Raw genomic sequence first — 12,026 nt, forward strand, 5'->3', positions numbered from 1 at the left:
ACAAAGTCACGTGCTGTATCAGTCCCGGATGAAGCTTGCTTGCCACCTATAACCTAAAAAGATAGATATATACTGCTATCTACTTTATTGTTGTTCTTTCTTCTCTTCTTGCTCATCCGCACCGATACAATACTTTGCTCTCGTCAATATACCTGAAGAAATCAAAGTACTCAGACAAATACCGTTTTCTTTCAAGCCAATTTTCCTCGACATATACATCCTCTTGCTTTAGCCTTGACTCGTCTTCCTTTATTTTCACCCTTCACCCAACAAGAACAGTCATGGCCGCCTTCCAGCAGGCTCTCGCCAACTTGAACAACCAGCAAGAAAATGCTCCTGCATCCTCATCATCAGTGTCCATAAGGGGATCAGCCAATGGTGCTCCTTCTTCTCGAGGCATAGCATCGGCACTCAGAGGAGCTGGTATAGCTAGAGAGCAAGGTATGGAATTAGATGGAAGTAATAACGGAGGAAGAGTAGGTAGAGGAGGTAGAAGAGGTGCTAGGTCTGGAGGACCTCTTGATCAGGTAAGTAATACCACACATATTAATTTTATTCCATGTCATAGGCTCGAGGGGTAATGCAGCGAAGAGGTGATTGCGTTATTACAAGATTTTTGCATACCTTTTTACCTTATACACGGGAGAACAGCGACCAATTCTTGTGGGACCGGCGATGCAGCTACTGCCACCTGGTTTCCATCTGAAGCTGTCCTGTTTCTCTCCGTAAAGCGTTACATAAAACTTCTATGGCGAAATCATATCGTCTTTTATCGAGCAAACTTCGTTAAAGGATACCCTCCTTTCATCCGTCGTTGCCTTACAAATCGATGCCACGACCTACCCTTGATCAGCATGTTGCCCACCTTTAAACAAGTATGAGCAGCGTTATACTAGAGACGAATACGCAGACTTAGGGTCAAGGTCTCAGCAATGTATCTATTCAACTTGAAGAATTCTCAGTACTGCTGTATTGTTGTTGCGAAGAAGGTATCACGCAATGCGCCCTCGAGCCTTTTCCGTCATCGAACTTGGATCTAGTAGTATGCTCACTTTTCCGGATTATTCGCTCCAAACTTCTTTCCGAAACAACTACCGTCAACGTGGACTACATCTCATGCCGCATCGACCGCCCAATACTGGTACGAACACGCCATATTCGATTGATATCCCTGCACCGCCTGGTCACACATATGATCGAACATGTTATCAACCATCACGCCGGCAGACTGGGCGACATCACCCATCAAACAACGCCAACAACAAACCATATCAAAAACAACCTCAACAATCTGGATCATTAGCCTCTAGAATAGGAAACTCGGGGAGTACAAGTAATAGGGGTAGCAGACCTACCCGTGGAGGTCAGCCCAATGGCAGAAATCCAGATGGAACACCAACATTTATGAAACAGCTTCAAACAATGAGTGGTAAAGCTGAACGAGAACATTCTAAATCAGAACTTACTAAGAAATTGCATGGTGAAGAAATGAAAGAGTGGATTAGAAAACGAGTAATAGCAGAAGGTGTTCTTGATATGTCGGTAAGTTAGGAAGTCGACAGAATTTGGTGATCTGAACTCACCTAGTGCTCCAGAATTTACCAAGTGACGCTTGGCTGAAAGAGAATGGTATTTTGCCACCTGGACACCCTAACGCACCACCTAACGCAGGCACAGTATTTTGGAGAATTATCGAGGATGTAGTTCAAAAGGTACTTCAAGCGAATCTTTCATCTCGTACGATCAGATGCTTATGCCTCTACAGGGCGCTGGAATCACTATCCATACCCTTAGTTTAGCCAATAACAACCTCGACCGATTAGACCAGTTATCAAAACTCCCCCTTACACTCCCTGACATCCGTGCCCTCGACTTAAGTGGAAATCCAATCAGAGGTCTTAGTGAACTCGATCATCTTCGAGCTGCAGGTGAGAAGAAAGGTAAAGCCAACGCTGGCGCAGGAAGTTTGAAGAGTCTCGTCGAAATCAAGTTAAATGGTTCACCATTCAGAGAAAAGATGCTTCAGCAACCTGATGGTCCCGATACCTACAAACAGTGAGCATTAACGGTGTATAACAGCTGGAAATATGCTAACACCTTTTTAGCGAAATTTTACGACGATTCCCTGGTTTACGAATTTTGGATGGTGTAGAACTTGAAAGAATTGTACTACCCATTGACAGAAAGCCAAAAGTCCGTCTGACTGATGACCAGAAGGCTGCTTTCGTCGCCAAGCCATTCACCTTTCCATGTGATGTAGAAGGAGGCTTTGGCGAAGAAGGTGTCAAGGAACCAGCTATGCAATTCTGTGCAAAGTGAGTATGCCATGTCTGCCCATTGGACAAGCACCTTCTGACCGTTGCTACATAGATTCTTCACCTTATTTGATAACGACCGAAGCGCAGCCATAACTGGTTATGTACCCAACGCACTTATTTCAATATCCGCCAATACGCTACATTCCCGGTCAGCCGCACAAATTGAGATCCAGAAGACAAGGGGCAACCGGCCACAACCTGTACCATTCGAAGCTTGGACCAGTTTACCAAGTCGAAACTTTTTTAGGGGTACAACCAGTATCAAAGCTAGAATGGACAGTCTTCATAATCCTGCCGATTCTGAACGTCTATTAAGATGGTGGAATAAGGCTGTTCCCAGAACTAAACATCCTTTATCAGATCCCTCAAAATGGTGTTTCGATACTTGGGTTTTAGATGGTGAAGGTGAAAATACCAAATTATGCCTTATGATCCAAGGGGAATTCGAAGAAAGTAAGTTGGCTGTCGACCGACACATAATTGTAAGAGCTGATCAGACGATTTCTGCAGTGCCATCAGGAACATACAGAACTTTCTCAAGAACTTTTGTTTTATCTCCTGCTGTTCCAGGTTCACCGTGAGTTGATGTGTTGTTAATAACGGCGCATCGCGTGTTAGCTCATTGTTGCCCCATCTGTAATAGTGCTGCAAACGCTGGATGGCCAGCTGTTATCCTCTCCGATACCATGACTGTTCACTCGTATTTCGGAACAGCCGCGTTTGATGAACGTGGTCGATCACTGGCTACCCATGGAGTTACCATACAACCACCTTCCATCGCACCAGCGGCCAACAACGATGCTCTCATCACCCAAATGACCCAACGTACGGGCATGAACGCTCAATTTTCACAGTTGTGTTTAGAACAAAACGGATGGAACTTTGAAGCTGCATTGAAGAACTTTGAGGAGATTAAAGGTACTATACCCCCCGAAGCCTTTGTATAATCTGGCAGATGAGGACTCTTCGTGGAGGGGCGGTAGGACGTTGTGAAGGGTTCCAGTAGGGTAAGAGATATGCAGGGTCCAGGAGGAAGACAAGCGACAATAGGGGTACAACAAGAAAAAACCACACCAATACATCATCTTTGGGGAAACATATTTCTGTGTGATCATCTTCTTCCTGCTCCATATAATAACATAATCCTTTATCTCTCTCCTTTTCTTTTTGATTATTTTCATCCGTCCAAACTCTTCCTTCCATACACACATGGGATGTCAGACGAAAACTCAACAACAAACCAAATCATCAACTAAAACGAGTGTTTGTCTGAAGGCCACAATTAAAGCTTTGTCGAATTTTATCGATATCACAATTCAAAAATACCAACCAAAATAAACCAACTCATGTATGAGAATGAAGACGTGGCTATTTCTATTTATCTTACCATTCTACTTGCCTGTGATATCATTCTACTCTTTTAACAATTTCAGTTGGGCTCTTTGTGTATCTTCGAAGCTCCTTTTATTTCTCACTCTATCCCCTATATTTTCCCCAAAGATGATGATCAAGATATCAAGAATTTCCAACAACCCGTAAAAGGGAAGAAAAGAAAACCTAAATAATCAAATTATCAATCTTAATCGCTTCATCGCTGTTTCTCACCGCTTGTCGCTTGTTGGAACCTGGACCATGAATGGAGGAGTGTGATTAATGTATCTTATATTTATAACTATCATTGCGTGATGAAATACCATGTATATACATATATATATATATATACCACCATTGTGATTCTGTGCGAGATCACTTTGGAATTGAGATCTGCGAGTATCAAGTTGGCGTGGTGCGATGAGACATATATGGGATGCAGTATGAGGTATCCTACTTTGATATTGTAAAAACGTTAAATTCATATCTTTATTGGAAATTTATGTATATTTCCCTTGAAAACAAATTTGTTACAACACATATTGTCTAATCTGCTATACTTCTATAAGCCGACGATCGGATTCCTGACGACATAAATCGAGCGCAACCCAATATTAAGCGACTATCTATTGTGGATAAAGGTCTAATTCCTACTAAATAGTATATTTATCGGATTTCTCATACTAATAGCCTGCTGGTCTCTCATATTTACTGATAATATACCAAGCGTGAATAACACCTGAGATGGGACAGAGATGAGGTTAGCTGATAAACCTCTGTGTTGAAACGTCATTTCATATCATCTTTTGCGATTTTTTCTGCATTTCACTTGAGAAATAAGAAAAAGTGCTTCTCACCTGGAATCCAACCCAAAATCCATAAGAGTAAATTAATCAGTATATCGGCTGAACAACCTCTCTTCATGAATCTATATGCATAGGAGGTCAGTCAATGGTGTTTAAGCAGATTGGAAAAGTGTCAGAAGAAGTGATCGAAAAGGGATACGTCACGATGTATGAAGGGATGAGATGAAACGGGTCGCAAGTGAATACAGTCTTACTTACACTGGAAGTGGTGGTATAAACAAGGCTAAAAAGTACAGGAGAACATCGCTAGTAGCTATAACCTTTGAGTATTAGCTTTTGATATCAGGTAGAAAAAGGTCGAATGGAACGAGATGGGCAGAAGGGTTAAAAGATAGAGAGGATCCCCTTTGCCGATATGCCATTTCCTCAAGAAGGGTTAGTACTTACATGAAGGTGGTCTATTAGCCATGATTTGATGATACTGAATATACTACAAGTGGTGTGTAAGGGTGATGACTTGTTGTTAAAGGGGATTCAAGATTGTATGGAATGAAATAAAGTGTGAAATGAAGTATGAACCAAACAAACAGTGAAGGATATTTTTGGACAAGTCGCTCTATTTATGTATCTTCCACATAATCTTTCGGCTAAACCCGCCAAGCATTATCTGACGTCATCAGTTTCGGTTTTCATCCCTTTAACTCGGCTTCCGATAAGACACAGCAGAGTCGAGCATGATGAGTTACGCATTGCGCATTGCGGTGCATGCATGAGCTTTGAAACTGCATAGCAATCTTGTATCTAGAGTGATCATCATGATCTGCAAGATCTCATGTAGGGACATATCTTTGATTCTCTTACAAATAATGACATGCATGAAGGGGTAACAATATCAACTCGGAAACAAGAAAGCACATAAATCCCACAGTCCGACAAAATTCATTCAGGTATACTGTGAGACAATATAATTTACTCAAAACGACTTGACAAAGTAAAGTTTGACACGATAAACAGAACACGAAGTACGACAGCTTTTCAAACATATGACTGCTATTATAGAGAGTCAAGTGAAAGCTTCACCTGTTATAATCTAATCCAACATCAATGGTTTTATGGGATTAATCTAATCTATTTCCCTTGGGTTAAATCACCAGTTAAAGCAGTTCTACTTTCATTCTCAATGTAATCTAATTTTTGTGAATATTCATCGATCAAATCTATATGAGCTGAAGATGATGATGATTCCTGACCTGAATGACTTGTAGGTGTTTGAGGTGTTTTTTCTTCCAATTCAATTGAATCATCATCAATATCTAGTGGATCTTTAGCAATTCCACGATGTACCTTATGTGAAAATGTAGGTCTTAAAGTAGTCGCGCGAGATTGAGTTGGTGATGTGAGTGAGGATGGTGCGTCTCGCTAGAATTGTAATGTGGTCATATCAGTAAAATTTCCTGTTTGACGCACACTTATTTTGGACAACAGGTTGATACTCACTTGAACGTATGTTTCTGTCAAGACATGAATGACAGGTGCGGTTCGAGAAGTCTGAGAGAGGAAATAGACATTGAGTCCGATTACTCATATCGGATTTTACAGTATAACTTACTCTACCCCGAGAAGAAGTTTCGCTTCTCATTGTTCTTCTAAGGGAATATCTACTGTTGAGCGAAGCGAGTAAACCACAAGTATAGAATTTGGATTGTACCCATCTATATAGTGATAATAACGTTAGCATGAGCGACTATTATTACCGAAGCCTCTTCGCAACGCGGTACCCACAAAGCAAAGATGTCAAGATATGTATCCTTGACACCGAAAGTTACAATGAAGAAGAAAATAACACTATTTTGAGCAATATGACTATGATCAGCCTCTTCGAGCCAAATTTATGGTAGGATAGGTGGTGCTACTCACACCAATGTTGGAGGTAACTGGGTTTCTACCATAATGCTATATAAATAAACAAGGTCAGTGTCAGATTTAGATTCAGATTTAATTTTCATATTTGTAGTAGAAAGATCAACTTACGCAATCAATCTGGTAATAGTGTCATCAGTTTCTTTCCAACCAGTTTTACTCCTGAGCAAACTCCACATGATTGAACCAGTTATCAATAGATCTGCTCCAAGAGAACCACATAGCCATAAATACATGAAGGCAACTGCTTTTTGTTGCTGAGTTTTTAAGAGATATTATTTTGTTAATCAGCATCCCAGCAGTTTTGATTCTAAATGAGGAATATCAGACTCACACCTTCACCTGTCGCCATGTTTCGAGCACCTCTAGCGGGAGGAAATCCAACTGCACCACAAATCGAAGCCAATCTGTCAAGAATTGCAAAAGTCAGCAAGCTGAAAGTATCGATATAGCTCGTTGATGCTTGGCTAGAATTTACTTACAAACAAATACTGATAGCTATCAAGAGGGTCATGGATCGATTATTCAATTTGTATGCTCTTTCAGCGAAGAATATTTGTGTTGCGACGGAAGGTATAATATCGATGATACTCATGTAGGTTAACACTGTTATGAATAACATTAAATCAGTAAGTATACGATCAACCATTGTAACAGGGATAATTGATATGAGAAATGATGAACACGAGGATTTACACTCACGATTCAAAGCCGCAAATGGGTAATATGTACCGAAATTATACACGAAAAGCCTGAACATCAATACAATGATGAATATCGTAGCTACGAAACTTGATATAGCTGTAACAATCTGTGAAAAGGTTTATAAGCCATCTGGTGTGATGAACGTCCAAGTCAAGAAGGATGAGAACTCACAACAATGCTTTTGTTGAACCACCTATCTTCTTTGGACCAAGTCCAGTAGTTGATCAGCTGGACCATCATAATACCACACAGTAAAGTATCTGTTGCTGACCTGTTGTTTCAAATCTTGTCGTTAGCCTATTGATCGCTATATCAAATGGAGAAAAGGTTCAACTTACGCCACAAAGAAAGTTCCCAAATTCAAGTTATGATGTGAATCTATTGAAGCCTTTGCTGCTGCTTCCATCGCCACCGCTAGCTGGTCTGGAGTCATTGAAGCCATTTTGAGTTTAGGTGGAGATATCTGGGACGAGGGAGGGAACCTTGATTATAAAATGATATAATAGCACAAGTTATATACTTCTTGAAAGCTGGGTAGAGTATGTATATATATATATATAGGTATATATATCGATCGAAAAATCGTATGTTGATCTACAAGATCTTCAGATACCTTTCGGTCGTCAATTATAAAGGAAAGCTTTTCAGATAGATTGTGTAAGGCTGAGAACTTTTAATCTAAAGTATTTAGTATTGGATATATACACAAAATCAGGAGATAGATAAAGTCGATAATGAATGAAAATTGTTTCTTGTTTGCCTTTGGATATATATATACACAACCTTGGACTACCTTTGAAAAACGCCAAAATTATATCGTGATCCACTTGAATCCGATGTGGGAAAACCGCCATCCATCAAGTTCTCTTACCCTTGTTTGGAAGGAAAAGGGACAGCAAGGGAAGAAGTAAGTTGATTGATTGTCGACTGATAGAGATGACTATTCTTGTGTTCTTTGAACCTGATCACCATTTTGTTGAATATCGAATATCGAAGTTCCCTCTTCTTTCGCCCTTTGGGAATATCTCGTCTTTCGGGTTATGTGCAGCGCTTAACAGAAGACCTTCAAAACCTTGATTTGATGGTACCTAGTTATGTATCCATGTATAGATGGATTTTTCAATGAAAGGAATGGTCAAAGCAGATCATTTAATGTATTACGTCCTCCTCTCTCTCTTGTTACGCCCCATTGGGAGTGACCTGATATCACTCAGGATCGCCCTCTGCGATGCTAAGAGTGAGACGTGATGTGGAGCATGTTATAACAATCAGTTGATGCGTTACTTGACAATCAATTGTTCTGTTTGACCGGATGAGCCCAAAGATAGAAAAGATAGATTGACGAGGGAGTGAAGTGTAATTCAGGTACATCTGCTGATCATCAATAATGAATGATAAAATGCTATATCATGATACTTGCTCTTCACAGTGGCCGCTTTTCGGACAACGCAGAATTTTCGGATAATTTCCCTTTAAGCTTTGATTTTTCAATTGAGAGAAGAAGGAGAACAAGAAAATGAAAGGATGTAGAGAACAAGGGGGTTCGTGCGTTTCTATATACATATAAACGTACCTGAAACATACCTCATCCTTCTATCGTTGTCAAGAACAAAATGAACAACCACAGACCATATACTGCACCGCTGTACGCAACGAAAAGATCTCTTGATGGCCGAAAACCCAGTCGACACACACCCTAAATCAAATGGTACGAGTACCTGATGATACTGTATGGAATGGCCCATACACCAACCGTAACACATAAGCCTCCCCACGGTTCTGATCCGATGAATATGGATTGTTGAATGATGGTAGTCAAGTCATGAAAATTATCATCCTTTCGATTGCATATTTTGAGCAGCTGAGCACCTTTGAATGAGTGTTCCCTTTGGGCGTTAATTGTGTGTACACGTATACATACTGTATATGAGATATCGAATGTCCCGTTTCTTCCGAATATATATGGTGTTTTATTACCATCCAGCCTATAAGTAACTCTATGATCCGGGTCATGCATCATGCCCGTATGAACTGGAATAGCCTTTGTCTGACCTTAGATCCATAGATTTTTCCAAAGCATCATACACACCCTTACGATTGACTCATGTAAATACCCTCTCTAATATTATAAACCCTTATAAATCGCATCGAGTGGGAAATTTATAGGATTATTTACAAATCTAATATTTTTAGTTTGTGTAAAACTTTCAATAGCACCTTTACCATTAAATCTACCCCAACCAGATTCTTTCCAACCACCATGAGGTAAATTATGTTGATCATGAATTGTCATTCCATTTATATGTATTGCACCAATTTCTAATTTTTCACTTAATTTAAAAGCCTCATTGAAATCAGTAGTAAATATTGATGAAGTTAATCCAGTTAAATGTGAATTTGAATAATCTAATATTTCTTTATTTGATTTAAATGTATGTATTGATAGTAATGGTGCAAATGATTCTTCTCTAAACAATTTCGATCTTGATGAAAGTGATGTGATTATTGTTGGTGGGAATGATGTTGGTGATGAAGATGACGCCGACATTGATGAAGATGAATAAAGTGTTTTGGCTCCCTGATATCCATACAATCACAAATCATTCATTAGAACCATCAAGATGGGAATTATAGATTATAGCGAGATTCCCACTCTTACCTCTTTTACAGCATCATCATATAACGCTTTAGCACCATTTCCAGATCCAGGTCTGACCATCTCCATACCTTCACTCCAATTTGCTTCTTCAGCTGTTTCTTTCAGGACTTTCTCAAATTCCGCTGCAACGTCTGAGTGTACTAGAACTTGCTCCGTAGCCATACATACTTGACCTGAATTGAAAAATGCTCCGAAAAGAATCTTCAAAAACCGTATGGCATATCAGCATCTACCAAGCCGCTTGGGTAGAGCAGACGGGGAAGCTTCAAAAAGGCAGCAATGATCACTCACATTGTTCGCGGCCAATTTCAAATCGGCACTAGGTAAGACTATAGCAACTGATTTTCCACCTAATTCCAAGAGAGAAGGTCTAGGTAAACCATCCCACAAGTTAGCTAATTGTACGATAATTTTGTGCTCCGCCATAATAATTCGATTTTGCTCACTTGAGATGTTCGCCACATTTCGCAGCTAGTATTTTACCTAACCTTACTGATCCAGTGAAATTTATCATCTAGGTATAGCGAGATTATGATTATTTGATCAATGATACAATTACCTTGTACCGTTAACCACCTAGGTCGGTACTCACTCTTACATCTTTATGGCTTATCATTTGATCCACTCGTTCAGGAACATCCTTATCTGAGAAATTTAGCGTTTGTAAAGCTCCTTTTGGTAAACCTGAATCTTGAAATAATGGACCTAGTAATCCGAAAAATTGTGGTAGTAATGGTGATGCTATAAAAGGTTAAATCAGTCAAGAAGTCATGGATCAGAAGTCAACAATGAGGCTAAATAGTGAAAGCGAGAACGATCTACAGACTTACATCTTAGGAGAATAGTGTTTCCGCAAGCCAAGGGATTTGCTATGAATGAGCAAGTCAATAAGTTTAGCAACAAAGTTTCACAAATATCGTATTGAGTAATTTCAAACGACTTACCTATACTTCTCATAGCTAATGTCAAAGGATAATTGAAAGCTGGTATACTTAATACAGGACCATAAGGCTGTCGTAATATCATTGAAAAATTTCCATCTTTAGTTTGAGGTATCGTTCCCTACATCCCAATATGTCTGTATCAGCTACTATTGAATGATTACAATTCCTGCTTTGTTATATAGGTAAAAATATCATTTACCTCCACCGATATAGCTCTGATCAGAGATAACCACAAAACACCTGATCAGTTTGATGAAAAATCTGTCATGTAGAAATATATAATTCACTTACGTTTCTGCTGCACCTTCAGTTAAATGTATGGCAGACATTTGATCACCTGAAATAACTATATCTGCGAATGATGCATCTGCTCTTAAAGCTTCCGTAAATGTATTCGAACGTTCTTTGAGCAGTTTGACAACCTGTGCAGGTATGTAATGATACACGTCACGTCAACGATCAGCGTTGAAGCTTTAATGGACAAATATGTATATTTTCGAGGCAAATTATCTAAATCAAATTCACATTTTGTAAAATACCTTTCCTTTCCCATCCATTGACATCACGCCATTGTTCAAAAGCTTTCCTGGATCCTTCTATAGCTTGTTTTCTGTTTTAGTAAAAAATCATGAACATTTATCAGTATTGATCTTATACTTGTTGGTGACATGCAGTTCCCGTTAAAGGCGGGTTGTAGACGATGTGACTAATGATTTTGTAGAAGAGTCACATCGACTTACGTTTCTTCCTCACCCGCTACAACCACTTTGCAGCTTTCTTCACCTGTTTTAGAATGTTTATGTATGACAGATTCACTTGAAGATGACGTTACAGCTTGACCATTTATCCATAATGGTACGACAGGTAAATTACTTTGATTTATCGAGGAAGAGTTGAATGTTCTTATCTGTCGATGTGTAAATCGCGTAACAAGGTGATGCTGCCTAATCATACTGAATATTTTCGCCAATACACAGTTCGATATGTCTAATTTAGCATCTCATGTATCCTGTCACTCGAGATTATTTGATATTGAAAAAGTTCATCTTATCCTCTTACAATCGTTGCTTTGGTTGTAGTCAGAGTGAGGATTCACCGTTTCCTATTTTGTCGGGAAAATAACGCTATCATCGTGCCTGACTTGCTCTTTTGTAACCGTGATAATGACGATGGTACTCTACAGGGCATATATATCTTACATCCAGTTCAAAGAGGGTTGGGCATAATATAATCAAATGAGCAGAAAGCAATGCATGGTGTTCATTAATCGTAATCTGCTCGACGAGCGATCAATTAGGTGGCT

General features: G+C 39.5%; 4 protein-coding genes across 4 annotated transcripts; 1 reads left to right on the top strand and 3 right to left on the bottom strand.

Moving 5' to 3' along the window:
* Positions 1-281: 281 nt before the first annotated feature.
* Positions 282-3,265, top strand: L201_006574 (uncharacterized protein; the record flags this gene model as incomplete). Its single annotated transcript, XM_066222293.1, has 8 exons — positions 282-527; positions 1,228-1,542; positions 1,596-1,712; positions 1,766-2,055; positions 2,106-2,315; positions 2,371-2,771; positions 2,829-2,895; positions 2,962-3,265. 8 exons carry the CDS (start codon positions 282-284, stop codon positions 3,263-3,265), a joined length of 1,950 nt encoding a protein of 649 aa, XP_066078390.1.
* A 1,107-nt stretch (positions 3,266-4,372) lies between these two features.
* On the bottom strand, positions 4,373-4,964 carry L201_006575 (uncharacterized protein; the record flags this gene model as incomplete). The annotated part of the gene is made up of 4 exons (XM_066222294.1): positions 4,373-4,428; positions 4,547-4,617; positions 4,754-4,808; positions 4,943-4,964. The coding sequence occupies 4 exons, from the start codon at positions 4,962-4,964 to the stop codon at positions 4,373-4,375; spliced, it is 204 nt and encodes a 67-aa protein (XP_066078391.1).
* Positions 4,965-5,623: 659 nt separating this feature from the next.
* On the bottom strand, positions 5,624-7,562 carry L201_006576 (uncharacterized protein; the record flags this gene model as incomplete). The annotated part of the gene is made up of 11 exons (XM_066222295.1): positions 5,624-5,914; positions 5,993-6,043; positions 6,105-6,207; positions 6,278-6,340; positions 6,413-6,448; positions 6,527-6,672; positions 6,750-6,822; positions 6,898-7,021; positions 7,118-7,226; positions 7,292-7,391; positions 7,459-7,562. 11 exons carry the CDS (start codon positions 7,560-7,562, stop codon positions 5,624-5,626), a joined length of 1,200 nt encoding a protein of 399 aa, XP_066078392.1.
* A 1,683-nt stretch (positions 7,563-9,245) lies between these two features.
* L201_006577 (uncharacterized protein) lies at positions 9,246-11,675 on the bottom strand (the record flags this gene model as incomplete). The annotated part of the gene is made up of 11 exons (XM_066222296.1): positions 9,246-9,698; positions 9,780-9,980; positions 10,071-10,149; positions 10,226-10,293; positions 10,372-10,520; positions 10,610-10,648; positions 10,724-10,841; positions 10,923-10,938; positions 11,015-11,145; positions 11,249-11,333; positions 11,464-11,675. 11 exons carry the CDS (start codon positions 11,673-11,675, stop codon positions 9,246-9,248), a joined length of 1,551 nt encoding a protein of 516 aa, XP_066078393.1.
* Between the last annotated feature and the right edge of the window lie 351 nt (positions 11,676-12,026).

This window comes from Kwoniella dendrophila, chromosome 9 (assembly GCF_036810415.1).
Source record: "Kwoniella dendrophila CBS 6074 chromosome 9, complete sequence".
Taxonomy (NCBI): Eukaryota; Fungi; Basidiomycota; class Tremellomycetes; order Tremellales; family Cryptococcaceae; genus Kwoniella; species Kwoniella dendrophila.